General features: G+C 48.8%; 1 protein-coding gene across 7 annotated transcripts in view; it reads right to left on the minus strand.

Annotated features, from left to right (window-relative positions):
• Positions 1–242: 242 nt before the first annotated feature.
• GLCE (glucuronic acid epimerase) overlaps positions 243–14,557 on the minus strand; it is a 384,995-nt gene continuing 370,680 nt past the window's right edge. For all 7 annotated transcript variants that reach the window (XM_086957956.1, XM_086957951.1, XM_086957958.1 and 4 more), the window contains one exon: positions 243–7,669. In XM_086957956.1, the coding sequence (XP_086814082.1) occupies positions 6,645–7,669 (1,025 nt within the window). In that variant the 3' untranslated portion in view covers positions 243–6,644. The remainder of the gene's footprint in view (positions 7,670–14,557) is intronic.

Consider the following 14,557-nt stretch of genomic DNA (forward strand, 5'->3'; position numbering starts at 1 on the left):
TTCCTACTTTGTTTTATACTTTCAGAGGTATGACACGAATGCTACCATCTCTCAGTGCTTTACAACTTACTGTCCCCTTTGATAACAGTCTTCTCCCAAACCACCTGTTTAAGCATCGTCCACTCCTACTTATATGCGGTCGAAGGTGAGTGGTATATCAAGATTAGGCTCCAGTGCTCTCCACGCATGCCTGCAGGCTCCACCAACAGAAAGGCTAGAACAAATGTGAGACCACCTCAGACTTTAAGATAAAAAATTTATTTTACAATCATATAAAGCAGCTTAATATGAAGCACAAACGTGAATCATTTTTCTTTGTATATAAACATAAAAGTACCCTTTTATTTGCAAAAAATTATGTCTTGCTCATATAAAACTAACGTGTGCACATTGCGCTTAGACTGCAAAGTTTATACAGCTTTACAAAGGGCATCCCTATCGGAGGGTGCCCTGTAAACAATTTATTGCATATTCAACACATGGTGCAGAAAACCACATGTAAAACGTAAGAAATGGTGACAGTGACAAGTGTTAGTGATAGCAGCACTGGAGGCAGCTGGGGACGTGCCGAACTATTGTGGTTACTTTTCGGTTTCTGAAGACCCCACCCTATCAGGTAATGACCACGATGCAGAGGACTGCACTGCAAACACTAGCATTCGAATAGCCCATGTGCACTAGACACTGCAGGTGTTTGAAGAAAGGACCGGTCTCGCCATTAATGGCCTTTAAGGAGTCTGCGTTTGAAGATTAATGAATATCAGATTTTGAAGGCCACCAAGTGCTTAGCTGCACCTGAATGAAATCATTGACCCTCGAATATCCTAGTGCACCTGCCAGCACTGGTCTTTAAGGACTATGGGACACCAGACACAGTAGACTTTAGAAAACCCAGTGCAAAGGCATCACAAGTCTTCTAGGATCTCAGTGCACCAGGCATCAAGGGCCTTCAAGGATTAATAAGCATCCAGCTCTACAGGCCTTTAAGGCACATAGTCCAGAAGACCGTGATGCTACCGTGAATTGCGATTCTCAAAGACTCCAGTGCATAAGGCAGTGCAGACATACAACAACCCTCAGTGCACCAAAACAGCAGTCCTTCAAGGGAGCTGTGCATCAAGCATTATCTTCAATGGCCATATGCATCAGGCATCTGTCTTCCAAGCAACTGCAAACCCCACACCATAGCCATTTGAACAGTGTGCACAGAACAATGAAAGCCTTTTCAGTTTCTACATGTAGCTTGAATTGCTGGCCTTGAGGGCTTTGGTGTAACCTGCGACTCAGTCCTTCCACGACCCCCATTTACTGGCAACTGCAGACTTTGAGGTGCCAAATTCCTGCATCACAGGTATTTAATGACTCATATGCAGTAGGTACAATGCAATGGGTAAAGGAAGTCTGGACGGATTATGATGCACTGGGCATCGCTTGCCTTCAAGGACCCCTGTGCATCAGGCCGCAAAGACCTAAAATGACCCAAATGATGCACCAGCATAGACGGCTTACAGGGTCTCTACGTTGTCACCACACATTGTGCACCAGACATTTTATACCAACAACGACCTCTGCACATCTGCACATCTGACATCACAAACCTTCGACCTCGATGCACCAGATCTATAGCCTTCCTGCACGTACCTTACAGATAAGGATTCAAAATCCCTTTCACACAAGAGTTACAGCTTGATAAAGATCACACAGATTCAAAGGTCTAGATACCGGTGATGCAAGGAATGCCTTCTCTAAAGTGCCTACTGGCCATAATTACCTATTGATTTCCAGACTTAAACTCTAATTTTCAATATTACCCATGTACTTCCAGGATTATTTATTCATTTTCAGAATTACTTCTTTATCCGTAGGATTATCTGTATATATTCATAATTAGTCATCGATTTTCACTGAAAGTTAAATACAAAAATATTACATCACTATAAATTCAATCACAATATAATTCACATGGAAATAAAGCATTGTAATGAAAAATTCATACAGCGCACAAAAGGCTTTAACTTCAACGAGAGGTTAACTGCTCTCATTAGTGCACAGATAGAGCCAGAGCCTGCCAGGTAGACCGGCCCGGTGTACATAAGCCACAAAAACTGAACATATCTCTCTCACACACGCACACACACCAACCATATCCCAACTTCCCTGTCAGTACAAACTGGACGAAAATGATGAGTTTGGATTCCACCATCACAGAAATGTGGCAGCTGAAGAGAGCAATTGCCTATTAGTTCCACAGGACACGAGCTTCCTTAGCAAAGGGATCACCGGTTTACCCATTATGTATTCAAACAAATCCTGGCACACTAGAAAGGACCTCTGAAGTGTAATCAATCTCCTTTGCCAGCAAATCTCCAAGCTACCTTTAGAGGATTCTCCTCCAGGTAGAGTTTCGAATTCTGCACCCAACTGTGTTGATCCCTGGTTTACTGCTGGAGCACTCAGAAGCCAGCAAACGATTTCTCTCTAAAGAACCTAAGAGCTCTTTGCTCGGTGTTTGTGCCTCAAGAACACTTTGCTCTCCTTGTGACGTCATGGTTGATGAAGCCTGGTACTCCACCTTTCCCTCCCAGGCTCGCAGTGTCCCAGTAGGAAATCGGGGCTCAACGTGGCCTAGTAACTCTCCCCATTTTCTATGTGGCCTAGTAGGATCCTTAACTTTAGATGAGACGCAGTCTGCATTACAGTGTTCATCGCGCTGGGTCTGAAAGATGTCTGCCGATACTAGTTGGACTACGAGTTCAGCAGTTCAACTCCATCAACACACAGACCTTGCCTTTCAGTCACCACTGTGTGGTTAAAGCTGTTGGTCACCAAAGGTCTGTATGCAAAGAGCAGGCAGGAAGTCTATAGCCAGATGGGTTTGAAGCAAGCATTTACTATCATACGACATGTTTTTCAAGGGCGATACAGTAGACGCAGATGGTACTCAAAGTGACCCTGTGCTCACATACTGGTCCACAGAATGGTAGACATGTGCAATGGTCGCTACGCTCTCATGTTTAGCTGCACCTAGTGATGAAAGATCAGCCTGGTTTCAGGCAATTCCCATTAGCACATAATTCGTATCACCTGCGGAAGAGCCGTACTCACGTCCTCAGTTCTTCCGATGGCTTGCTGTGGTTTGTCCTCCTCAACTGAATATCAGGTCCCATAACTCTGTGGATGTGGTTGAAGAAGCGTACACTCTGCAGCGCACTGCACTTACACCTTGTGACACAGTTGTGTGTGTATATAAGGACCTCAGATGCTATATTCCCTTTCAATCATTTCCAAAAATCAAAAGACTTGGGGCTTAAAATCAGAAGGTCGCCCTTTCACTGAGTCCCATTATCCAAGTGGGATGGACTTCAAGATGGTGAAAAGAGACAAACTGAGTGGGGAGGGTGAGAAAAGGTCATAAAATCCAATACTGAGCGACAGAGGCAGAAGGGTCCACTGGGGACAGTGTACTGTTTCCAGTGTCTTTGAAAGGACTGTGCAACTGGGACAAAGGCCATTAAATGTGGGCAGTACCAAAGCCCAAAGGGCAGACGCAGATTTGCAAGGTTCTGCCCTAGCCATACTGTTTTGTCATAGACAATAGCCTTTAAAATCGTATTCCTGTTTCCATCCACCATAGGCAGAAGCATCCATGTGCAGCATGCAGCACTGTATAATAACAAATTACTATATTAGTGAAAACGCTAGTATGGCCATTGAAACACTCCAGTTTCTATCACTAGTTGGTTATGCCATCATCCACAGCATAGATCTGCTCAGTATAGATCATGTGTCTGTGGTTGAGGTTGAGTCTGGTATAAGGAGGCTGCTTTCTCCAAATAGTGAAGGTCTCAGCACGTGCCCTGCTGCGCTCCCATTTCCCACCTTCCCAACCCCCACCAGTCCGTACAGGAGTTACCCCATACATACGCTCTGCCACCAGGTGTCACCTCGTAGCTCAATGTTAAAATGTAGTCACACCAGTTCACATTTCCCTAGCCGCTGGCCTTAAAAGTGTTTTTAATTTTCTGAAAAAAAACATTTCAAATTGAGAGTGCACACTTTTTCTCCCTGCACCATCTTACATGTCCACAAATCGCACCAAGATCTAGGGGCGGCTACTAACAAAACTTTGGTGGGGTGGAACATGATGCCGAAAACACACAGATGCTGATGCAGACATCAATGGTGACGGCACTCCGATCCGTAGCTGCCCTCTTACCGATAGATAAAAGGAAGGAAGGGGGTTGACATCCTGTACAAATCCAACCAATCCTGGAGCTGGTCTAATACTACAGCAGCTCCAGGATTGGTTGTAGCAGGCTACCCCAGCACTCATTTTGAGGCTGGGGGTCTGCGCATTAAATCCCACAGCTGCTTTGCAGTGCTGGGATTGTAGTGTCTATAGTGCGCATGTCGGACATTCACACTCATAACTGGCATGGGCAGCAGTCATCCTACAATCTGCTTGAAGTTGCCCCCGCCACACCCTCACATTGACGTCTGAGCAGCGCGGGCCAGTGGCACACAATAATAAATTGGTAATAACCATTTTATTATTATTATGTGTGTACCGCTGCACTTACAGCAGGAGGGGCGATACTACTCTGCCCACGAAGAGGAACAGCCATAAGGTTCTCGCCCCAGCACCTGCATGCTACTATTTTCAAGTAACAGCTGTCCAACGCTTGCCGGCACATGTACCTTGATAGCTATTGGTCTAGACCTTCGTGGCCCCAGAGAGCATCGGACACAAAATACAAACTTCCAGTTAAAGAAAAAAAAATTATATATATATATATATATATATATATATATATATGTGTTAATGACAACAAGAGGCACTGGAGGAATCTCCGCAACAGTGAACTGTGAGATTTCTGGCATGGCTCCTGATGAGGCAGTCAAATGCCAGACTGGCACTGCCATTTTCAAAGCCCTATCATCATGTCAGAATTCAAGATCTTCCGACAGGCCAGTCCAAAGGGGCCACCCCCAAACATGAGCACCGACTAGTGAACAGTGAGCGTTTTTCTGACATCCACTGTCCAGACTCCAAGATCCACCCTCACGCTCCAAAGGGCAGAATAATAAATCAAAGATACAACTACATTTCTTCTGGCTCACACAAAATGTGCACTCGTCCCCGCCACTGCAAGAATAAACTGCTCAAAAACGTATGAGAAAGACACTCAAACAAACACACAGGTGACATCTATAGCATGTTAAATGGCTGTCCCCCATCCCAGATTAGAGAATGCAATTTACCCCAAACGCCCCCTCCAGCTCTCTAGAACTTCCAGAAGTTTAAATACCATCTTCAGGTAGTGGGGATCTAAAGTGACAGAAATGCACAAATCGATCACAAGCTGTGCAAGTCTGTAGTGCCATCTGATGAAACCTCAAGCAGATAGTCCAGCGAATTGCCATGGAGAAAACGTGACTATACAAAACGCACACATAAAAATAACATGAAATATTGAGTTTGGTGTGCTGAGGAACTTGACTTGTGCAACACAATTACACCTACTGAGCAAGTGATAAGCCACAGATTGGAACCAGTAAAACCAAGAGTGGGATACACTGGCACCTAGGTTTAACCCACCTCCAGTCCATCTATGGGTGCATTACTCACGTCTCACATAAGATACTTTGAGTGCACGCTCAACTTCATGTAGATTGTCATGCACTATGTGAAAACGGAATGCCTTGGCTGCCTGAAGAGGACAATTAGATCACATTTGCATAACTTTCAGATGAGAGCTGAGCTGGACTCCCAGCTGCTTCTTTGGACTGGAGGGGGAACAGGTAGTGAGGTGGTTAGAAGGTGAGGGGTGAGAGGATCTCAAGCAGTTAACAATGCACCACTCACTGGCATGCCACAATCTGAAGCAGATCAATCCTGTGTACTCCAGATACCAAGACATGGCAATTGTGGAGCTTTAAGTGCAATGTCTTCCATCACCCAATACAAAAGTACCTATCATAGCTAGAATGTTGCTTCTTCCAATGCACTGTGTATTGTAGGACATTGTGCAAAACTCAAAGTAAGTCGGCACCAAGACGTGTCCTACGAAACAATATGGCACAGCCAGCCTGCGATACAGGCCATAATCATAAGCCTCCCTCGTGTGTGCGCTCTTTCAGGGTAGGAGCATTATTAGCCAAAAAATGGCAGTATGGCCTGGAAAGAAGCAATGTTTTGTAAACAACCTCTCCAAGCCTACATAGGACATTCACTAAAGGTGAAGACGGCTAGGACGGCACTTCTGGAACTTAATGTTTGTATCCACCCAGGGTGGACCCCTTTGAGGCAATGATTGAAAAAAGCAAGCAAATTATAAATTATGATCAGAAATTAAGAGATTGCTACGTGACTGGAGGGTGCTGTAATGTGCTCTCACGTCTGTGGCTTGGTTCGCATCCTCTTCTGACCTTGCCATTCGATCCAGCACAGTTAAGTATTAATGTACAACATTGGAAATCCATACACTGCAAAATCAGTTCACACTTTTCTTTTTGTTTAAATAAAAAAAAAAAAACGATCTGCAGTCACAGTATGAGAGAATCTATAAAAGAATCCACCGCACATCTTCCCCACCGCCATATCCCCAACAATTCTGGGAAACAAGAGACTTTGGTAGAGAGCTTTAGTTGTGCTTGGCCCGGTTGCCTCTCAAGTAGCTTTTCCATCTCTTGACAAAGTCTCTGAAGATAGGCGAGTCGTCCACAGTGCTGAGGAGCTGCAGCTGATTGATGTGCGTGGTGTGATAGTCCCAGCGCGCCAGGTTGGGGGCGGTGCCGAGCATGAAATGCCGCAGGTCATAGATAGTGCCTGAGCCAGTGTCATACAGAGGAAGCATTGCTCGGAGGGACTCCAAGCCCTTACTGTAGAGGAGCTTGGCATCTCGTCCTAGCTTGTCGCCAGCTGTTTCTTTTAAGTCATAAAGCCCAACTAAGGAGTATATGAAGCCATTCAGGACAAAGGAGCTAGGTGTGGTTGGATACTCCTCATACCAATCATACTTGTTCATGAAAACTGCTTTCACCCCGTGCTGCTCAGACGGCAGCTTGAAAGGAGCTGTTGCTCTAAGAGCAGAGTTAAGAAAGACATGGTCTTTGGTGAGGAGATAAGCTCTCACCAACGTAGAAATGGCCTGCCCTTGGGCCATGGCTGAATACCAGCCAGGATCTAGGGATTTAAACCCTTCCCCTAACTTGCGGGTCACCATAATTGGCCAGCCTCCTCGCTCATCCTGGTTCTTCACCAGCCAATCGCTTGCAGCAAAAAAAGCCGCCATGTGAGCAGTCGTCGAGATGGTGACATTGTCAATAAATCCTTTCCCCTTCACCACCAGCTTGACTACTTTTTTGGGCATGATCTTAGTCGGTTTCACAGCCTTAGTGTTGGAGAGACCCACACCTTTCCGTAGATCCGTCACCAAGTCCCGCGTCAGCGTGCTCCAGCTGGTGCGCGGCCCAATGCCATAGTACACATCCCGATCTCTGAAAGAAATTAGTTTTGTGTTTGTGACATAGTGGACGGTGAACAACTGATTCTTCTCTGTGGTTTCCAGCACCACCGACACACTTCCGTTCTTCAGGAATTTGAGGTCTAAGGAAATAATGAAATCTTTTGTGTTGCCGAGCTGTAAGGAGACACCTTCAGTTGTTTCTAAGAAAGGAAATACAAAAAAAAGTGAAACAGAGCTTGGTATGTGCTTAGTTCGACATATACCTTGGCATGCACTTCAAAACACATTGCTGTCTCTAGTGGTGCTCGTACCCTTACTCTTGGGTTCCCCTTTTCCCCGACTGGTGGGCTTGACTCCTGCTATGGGAATATTCACAAACATTTTGTCAGAGCACAGGGGTCAGTTTCATTAAACAATGGTAATATGCGTCAGGGAGTGTAAGTATGACCCACATGAGGATCAGTCAGTCGTGAATTATGGCCACTGTCCAAATTCAACAGTAGCGCGCTATATTCTGTGCATCCGCATACATAAAACATTCCGCAAAAGCAAGTGTTTAGTTGTGTTTGCACGTGAATTTCCATTGAAAAGCCCTTTTTTGCTTCGCTTACATCTTTAGCGTCCTTTAACTAAACTGCCAAACACCTTCCAATCAAAAAAAAAATATTGACTAGATTTTAGCATGTCACGTTTTTTGCTGATCTGGCTAGGAGGTAGGGAGGGGGGGGTGGAGAGAAGAGGTGGGAGGAGGGCAGTGCAAAAAGTTAGCATTTCCCATTTGACCTTCCGTAGAAAACTTTGCAGTCAGCTACAGGAAAAACTGCTGAACGAATGACACCAAACTTGCCATAAAAGTAGAACTTTTCTCAAAGGTGTTGCTGTGCCTGGTTTAGTAAATCTTGTTATTCGTTTTTTTTTCATATTTGCAATTCAAAAGAGGTTAGGTGGCCTCGAAGGCATAATTTTACCAATAGGAGGAATTTTAATTTACAGATCCTTTAAGTAAAACCGAGATAAATTAAAAAAAAATACAATTCCATTTTCATGTCAAAAGCATTTCCCTTTGACCAATGAGTGATTTATAGATTCTTTGAGGGTTCGAAGATCCAAACAATCAGGCTGACTGACAGAAACCGAAAACTGTTAAACTATCAAAGATTGCCACGCACTAAAGCCTGTGTCCTGTATAAACAAGCGTTAACATTGCAACGGTCTCGCCTTTGCAAAAGTTAGAGCTATTCGCATTGTAAATGACAACAGTTTTATTTATGTGTTGATTTTGAAAACCGATAAATAAATGGAATTGTCATTTACAATGGGAATAGCTTAATCTCTCGCAAATGCCACACACACAGAGCGCTACACACACACACAGCCCCCACACACAGAGCCCACACACACACAGCCCCCCACACACACAGAGCCCCCCCACACACACAGAGAGCCCCCCCCCACACACACAGGGCCCCCCCCCACACACACAGGGCCCCCCCCACACACACACAGCCCCACCCCACACACACACAGCCCCACACACACAGCCACACACAGCCCCACACACACAGCCACACACAGCCCCACACACACACAGCCACACACAGCCCCACACACACAGCCACACACAGCCCCACACACACAGCCACACACAGCCCCACCCACACACACAGAGAGCCCCACCAACACACAAATCCCCCCACACACACACAAAGCCCCCCCCACACACACAAAGCCCCCCCCCACACACAGAGAGCCCCCCCCACACACAGAGAGCCCCCCCCCCCCACACACGTCCCCCCACCCACACAGCCCCCCCCACCCACACAGCCCCACACCCACCCACACAGCCCCACACCCACCCACACAGCCCCACCCACACAGAGCCCACACACACAGAGCCCACACACACAGAGCCCACACACACACAGAGCCCACACACACAGAGCCCACACACACACAGATCCCACACACACACACAGATCCCACACACAGATCCCCCACACACACACACACACAGAGCCCCCCCCACACACACCCCCCCCCCCCCACCCCCCCCCCCCACACACACACAGCTCCCCCCCACACACCCCCACACACAGCTCCCCCCCCACACACCCCCACACACAGCTCCCCCACCACACACCCACAGCTCCCCCCCACACACACACAGTCCCCCCCCACACACACACAGTCCCCCCCCACACACACAGTCCCCCCCCACAAACACAGCCCCCCCACACACACAGAGAGCCCCCCCCCCACACAGACAGAGAGCCCCCCCCCACACACAGAGCCCCCCCCACACAGACAGAGCCCCACACACCCACACAGAGCCCCACACAGAGCCCCACACAGAGCCCCACACAGAGCCCCACACACCCACACAGATCCCCACACACCCACACAGATCCCCACACACCCACACAGATCCCCACACACCCACACAGAGCCCCACACACCCACACAGAGCCCCACACACCCACACAGAGCCACCCACACAGAGCCCCCACACAGAGCCCCCACACCCACACAGAGCCCCCCACACCCACACAGAGCCCCCCACACAGAGCCCCCCACACCCACACAGATCCCCACACAGAGCCCCACACCCACACAGATCCCCACACAGAGCCCCCCACACCCACACAGAGCCACCCACACAGAGCCCCCCACACCCACACAGAGCCACCCACACAGAGCCCCCCACACCCACACAGAGCCCCCGCCACCCACACAGAGCCACCCACACAGAGCCACCCACACACACACAGAGCCCCACATTATACGCTTGCCTGTTGATGACGAGGGACTAGGAAATTAATTTGTTAAATCATATAACAGGAGGACATGGATTACATCAAACAGTTACTGGGGAAGACAGTCATGAGGACTAGGTGGGCAAGGTAGTTTGGAAGGATATGATTGTTTAATTATGGAGGTTAATTTCCGACAATGGAAAAGGCAACAAAACACCAACTTTCATAACACAGGGCATGCACTACAAAGCGACATGGCGCTCAAATTTCAATATGAAAGGCTAGTGGGTTAATGCACCTGTCGCTGGGAGGTCCGAGTGCAATGTGCAGGTCTTAGCTTGGAGTGCCCTGAGGGGGTTTAGAAGTGTCAGTGCAAATCAAGAGTGCCAGCTGCAGAAGTGTGTGCACCATTTGCGGGCCCAGTGCAAGCAAGGTAGTTCTGCAGGTTTGGAGCTTGCAGTAACAGCTCCCAGGCTTCCACTACAGTCAGATCGCAGAGCTGTTCACCGCAGAGGTCTGGGTGCCACATGTCGCTCCTCAACAGCACAGGCATTAGCGGAGCTTCATTGGCTCAAAGTGGCGCAAAGGATCCTGTTCAAATCCTTTTGCGTAACGTTTAAAGCACTTCACGGGCAAGGACCAAAGCCGATCCAAGCCAGATTTCATTGGTACGTACCCACTCGTAACCTTCGATCTGCATCTGCCTACTCGGTAAGGATACCAAGGACAAAGAGCAACAATGGGGGGGGGAAGAGCCTTTAGTGTGGCGGTTGCCCGCCTTTGGAACAGCCTTCCCTTGGAAATTAGGAGCATTCAGAACCTTTTGCCGTTCCGCAAGAAAGTAAAGACGTGGCTCTTCCCCAAAGTCTGATCCAGGGGTCTTTAACTCTATATCAGTGGCACCCATCTAGCTCAACTGTCTAGTATTCCGGTCCTTTTTTGCTGTCTCAGCGCCAGGGTGCCCACAGGGTTACAGTGCGCTCTACAAATGGTAAAAATAAATAAAAATAAAACATGTAAATCCATTCCAGTCCTGGTAAGATAGCCGAGTGGGTTGAGCACCTGATGTGGACCTCGGTCCGCTAACTACTGGTAGGAAATTCCAATTCAGATAGCTGAGCAGGTTGATGGACGGACTGCGGAGATCTGTGAATGTGTAATATGCCGGTCCCAAGTTCGAATTCCAGTAAAACAGCTGAATGAGCGTAGAGCCTGCAGTCCACATCTGGGGGTGCCCGGAAGGTCACTGGTGGGAGTACAGTCCCGGGCTCTTATTCGGTCGAGGCGGGTGTGGGTGGCATTGTGGGGGGTGACAATGGGTGGGTCACAGAGGTCAGAGGAGGGCTCTTTGCAGCGGCGGCAGGGGGGTTGCTGACAGAACAGGTGGGTGCTGTGCTGTTGGGAATGGTGGATGTTGGTGCAGGAGGGGCGATTGGGGGATCCAGGGTTGCAGTACTGGGGGCTAGCGAGGATAGATGAAGGGGCAGCGACCCGAGGCCAGGGGTTCCAGTTCTACGATGATGCTAGTCCAGTGGGGCAATGACCCGGGGGGGAAATCAAAACGACATGCCGCTCAAATTCCAATATGAAAGGCTAGTGGGTTAATGCACCTCCTACTGGGAGGTCCGAGTGCAATGTGCAGGTCTTAGCTTTGAGTGCCCTGGGGGGGTTCAGAAGCATCAGTGCAAATCAAGAGTGCCAGCTGCAGAATTGCGTGCACCATTTGCGGGCCCAGTGCAAGCAAGGTAGTTCAGCAGGTTTGGAGATTGCAGTAACAGCTCCCAGGCTTCCACTACAGTCAGATCGCAGAGCTATTCACCGCAGAGGTCTGGGTGGTAAGATAGCCGAGTGGGTTGTGCACCCGATGTGGACCTCTGTCTGCTAACTACTGGTAGGAAATTCCAATTCAGATAGCTGAGCGGGTTGATGCGCGGACTGCGGAGATCTGTGAATGTGTAATATGCCGGTCCCAGGTTCGAGTTCCTGTAAAACAGCTGAATGATCGCAGAGCCTGCAGTGCACATCTGGGGGTGCACTGCAGGTCACTGGTGGGAGTGCGGTCCCAGGCTCTTACTGTGTCGAGGCAGGTGGGGGTGGCATTGTGGGGGGTGACAAGGGGTGGGTCTCAGAGGTCAGGGGAGGGCTCTTTGTAGCGGCGGCAGGGGGGTTGCTGAGGCAACATGTGGGTGCTGTGCTATTGGGAATGGTGGATGTTGGTGCAGGAGGGGCATTTGGGGGGTGCCAAGGCTGCGGTACTGGGGGCGCTGTTAGGTTTAGCGAGGATAGATGAAGAGGCAGCTGGTGCCCCAGTGGCTGGGTGGTTGCTATAGCAGCGGGTCGGTGCTTGGGTGGTAGCGGATGATGGTTTCAGATGCAGGGCTGTGGGGGGTGGGGAGGTGGCGGGAGAAGCTGTCAGAGGATACAGGGGGCCAGAGAAAGGGGATTGCTAGGGCAGAAGAGGTCTCTTGGGGGCAAGGTGGAAGCCGTGGGGTGTTAAGGTATGGGGAGGGCACGTGCTGGGGCTCTAGGAAGGGGTGGGGGCTGGGGCAGCAGGGTAGGCTTTGCTGCAGTGGGTGCCCAGATGGCTCCTTGAGGGAGGTGGCTGAGGCCGGATGCCAGGCTCTGCTTGCTCACAAAAGCACACTCTAGAATCATCGCTCGGGTAAACTTTTCTCTTTTAGCCCCTTCCTTTCCAGACTGGGCTCCCAGACATCCTACTCACTTAAAAAGGTTTCTTATCTTCTTTATGGGGCCATCTGGACCCATAAAGAAGATAAGAAAGCTTTTACCACAAACGTAAGCCAAGGAAACCAGTCTGAAAAGGACAGGGGCTTAGAGAGAAAGAAGAACGTCACTAGGACCTCTTATCCAATGGCTGGCCACTGTTTAGGAAGCCAGCCAATGGAGACGAGGGGCGGGGCTTAACCCTCGCTAGTGAAGTTCACTCCAAAACATAAAATTTCACGAGCTTGACTGCGCATGTGCGCAGTACGCCACGCGAGACCTAAACACGCCCACTAAGATAAGAAATGTTTTACTACAAACGTAAGGGGAGGAAGCCAGTCTGAAAAGGAGAGGGCTTAAAGAGAAAGAAGAACGTCACTGGGACCTCTTCTCCAATAGCTGGCCACCGTTTAGCATGAACGGTGACGCCAGCCAATGGAAAAGAGGGGCGGGGGCTTAACCTCGCCAGTGAAAATTCCTCTATGTCATTGAATCTCGCCAGCGAGACTGCATATGTGCGCAGCCTACGCCAGCCGAGACCTAAAAATTACACAAAGGATACTTGGAGGGGGAGCGTTCCTAGACCACAGGGAGTATGTTAGGGGTCCCAGATGGGCAACTATATATCCTCCCAAAGGAAAAGTTTCCCTCCATGTGCCCCATTTCTTCATAGGGTTCCCAAATCCAACTTCAGGAGTGCAGCTTGCGGAGTGTTCAGTAAAGGTCCTTCCTGGTCGTAGTTCAGGCCTTGCGGCCAAATCCTACTGTGGCCCATGGAAGGCCAAGCAGGAGTTGCTTTCATAGAAGGTGGATGTAGTACATTATCAAAGAAACCAGTAACACATTGAACAACTTAAAAGGTAAGTTATGGGTTTTTCTGCCTAGAACGCCTAAAAATTGCTGAAAATATCAGAAATGCCATTAAAACTACAGTTAAAGCGCAGTTATGGTTAGGAAATAAACCATAAACACCCCCCAAACTGTCCAGTTATAGTTCGTTACAAAAACCTCTTCCTGTCCCTGCCATGAAAATCACAACTCTCCTATCAAATGCACTACTTATGACCTCATGTTTATACCAATAAAACAGATCCTGCACCCATACTGCACTCTCAGAAATTTGTCATTGCCTTTTCCCCACAGGCTGTAGCCCACCTTTAAAGATACTCTAAAGATATGTATTACGACCAGATACTATCACCACCCAGGGAAAGAGATAGAAGATAGAAACAGTGGGGGCAAAAGGAGGGGGAAGTGAGCAGGGACGGCCTGGGAACCCAAAGCAGCCCTGGCAATTTTCTCGGGCCAGGCCCTGGGGAAGCACTGCCTGGCCCGGGGAGGCTGCAAACACTTGTCTGGTGCTTTTGTTACAGGGGACTGATATTGCAGCACCACTACAAAACCGGCCCCCCACTAACAAAATCGTCCCCTACCACTGCAAAACCAGCCCGTACCATTCCAGCCTTCCAGGGAAACAGCCGATGCCCGGTACGGCCAGTATGGCCTTGGAAGTGAGGAGAAAAGGAGAACCTCCTATATAAAGAAGAAAAGTAGAGTAAAGAATATTGTATAGTCGGGAACATCAGGCTGAGAGAATGAATTAAACAGATT

This window comes from Lissotriton vulgaris, chromosome 2_1 (genome assembly GCF_964263255.1).
Source record: "Lissotriton vulgaris chromosome 2_1, aLisVul1.2, whole genome shotgun sequence".
NCBI classification, from domain to species: domain Eukaryota; kingdom Metazoa; phylum Chordata; class Amphibia; order Caudata; family Salamandridae; genus Lissotriton; species Lissotriton vulgaris.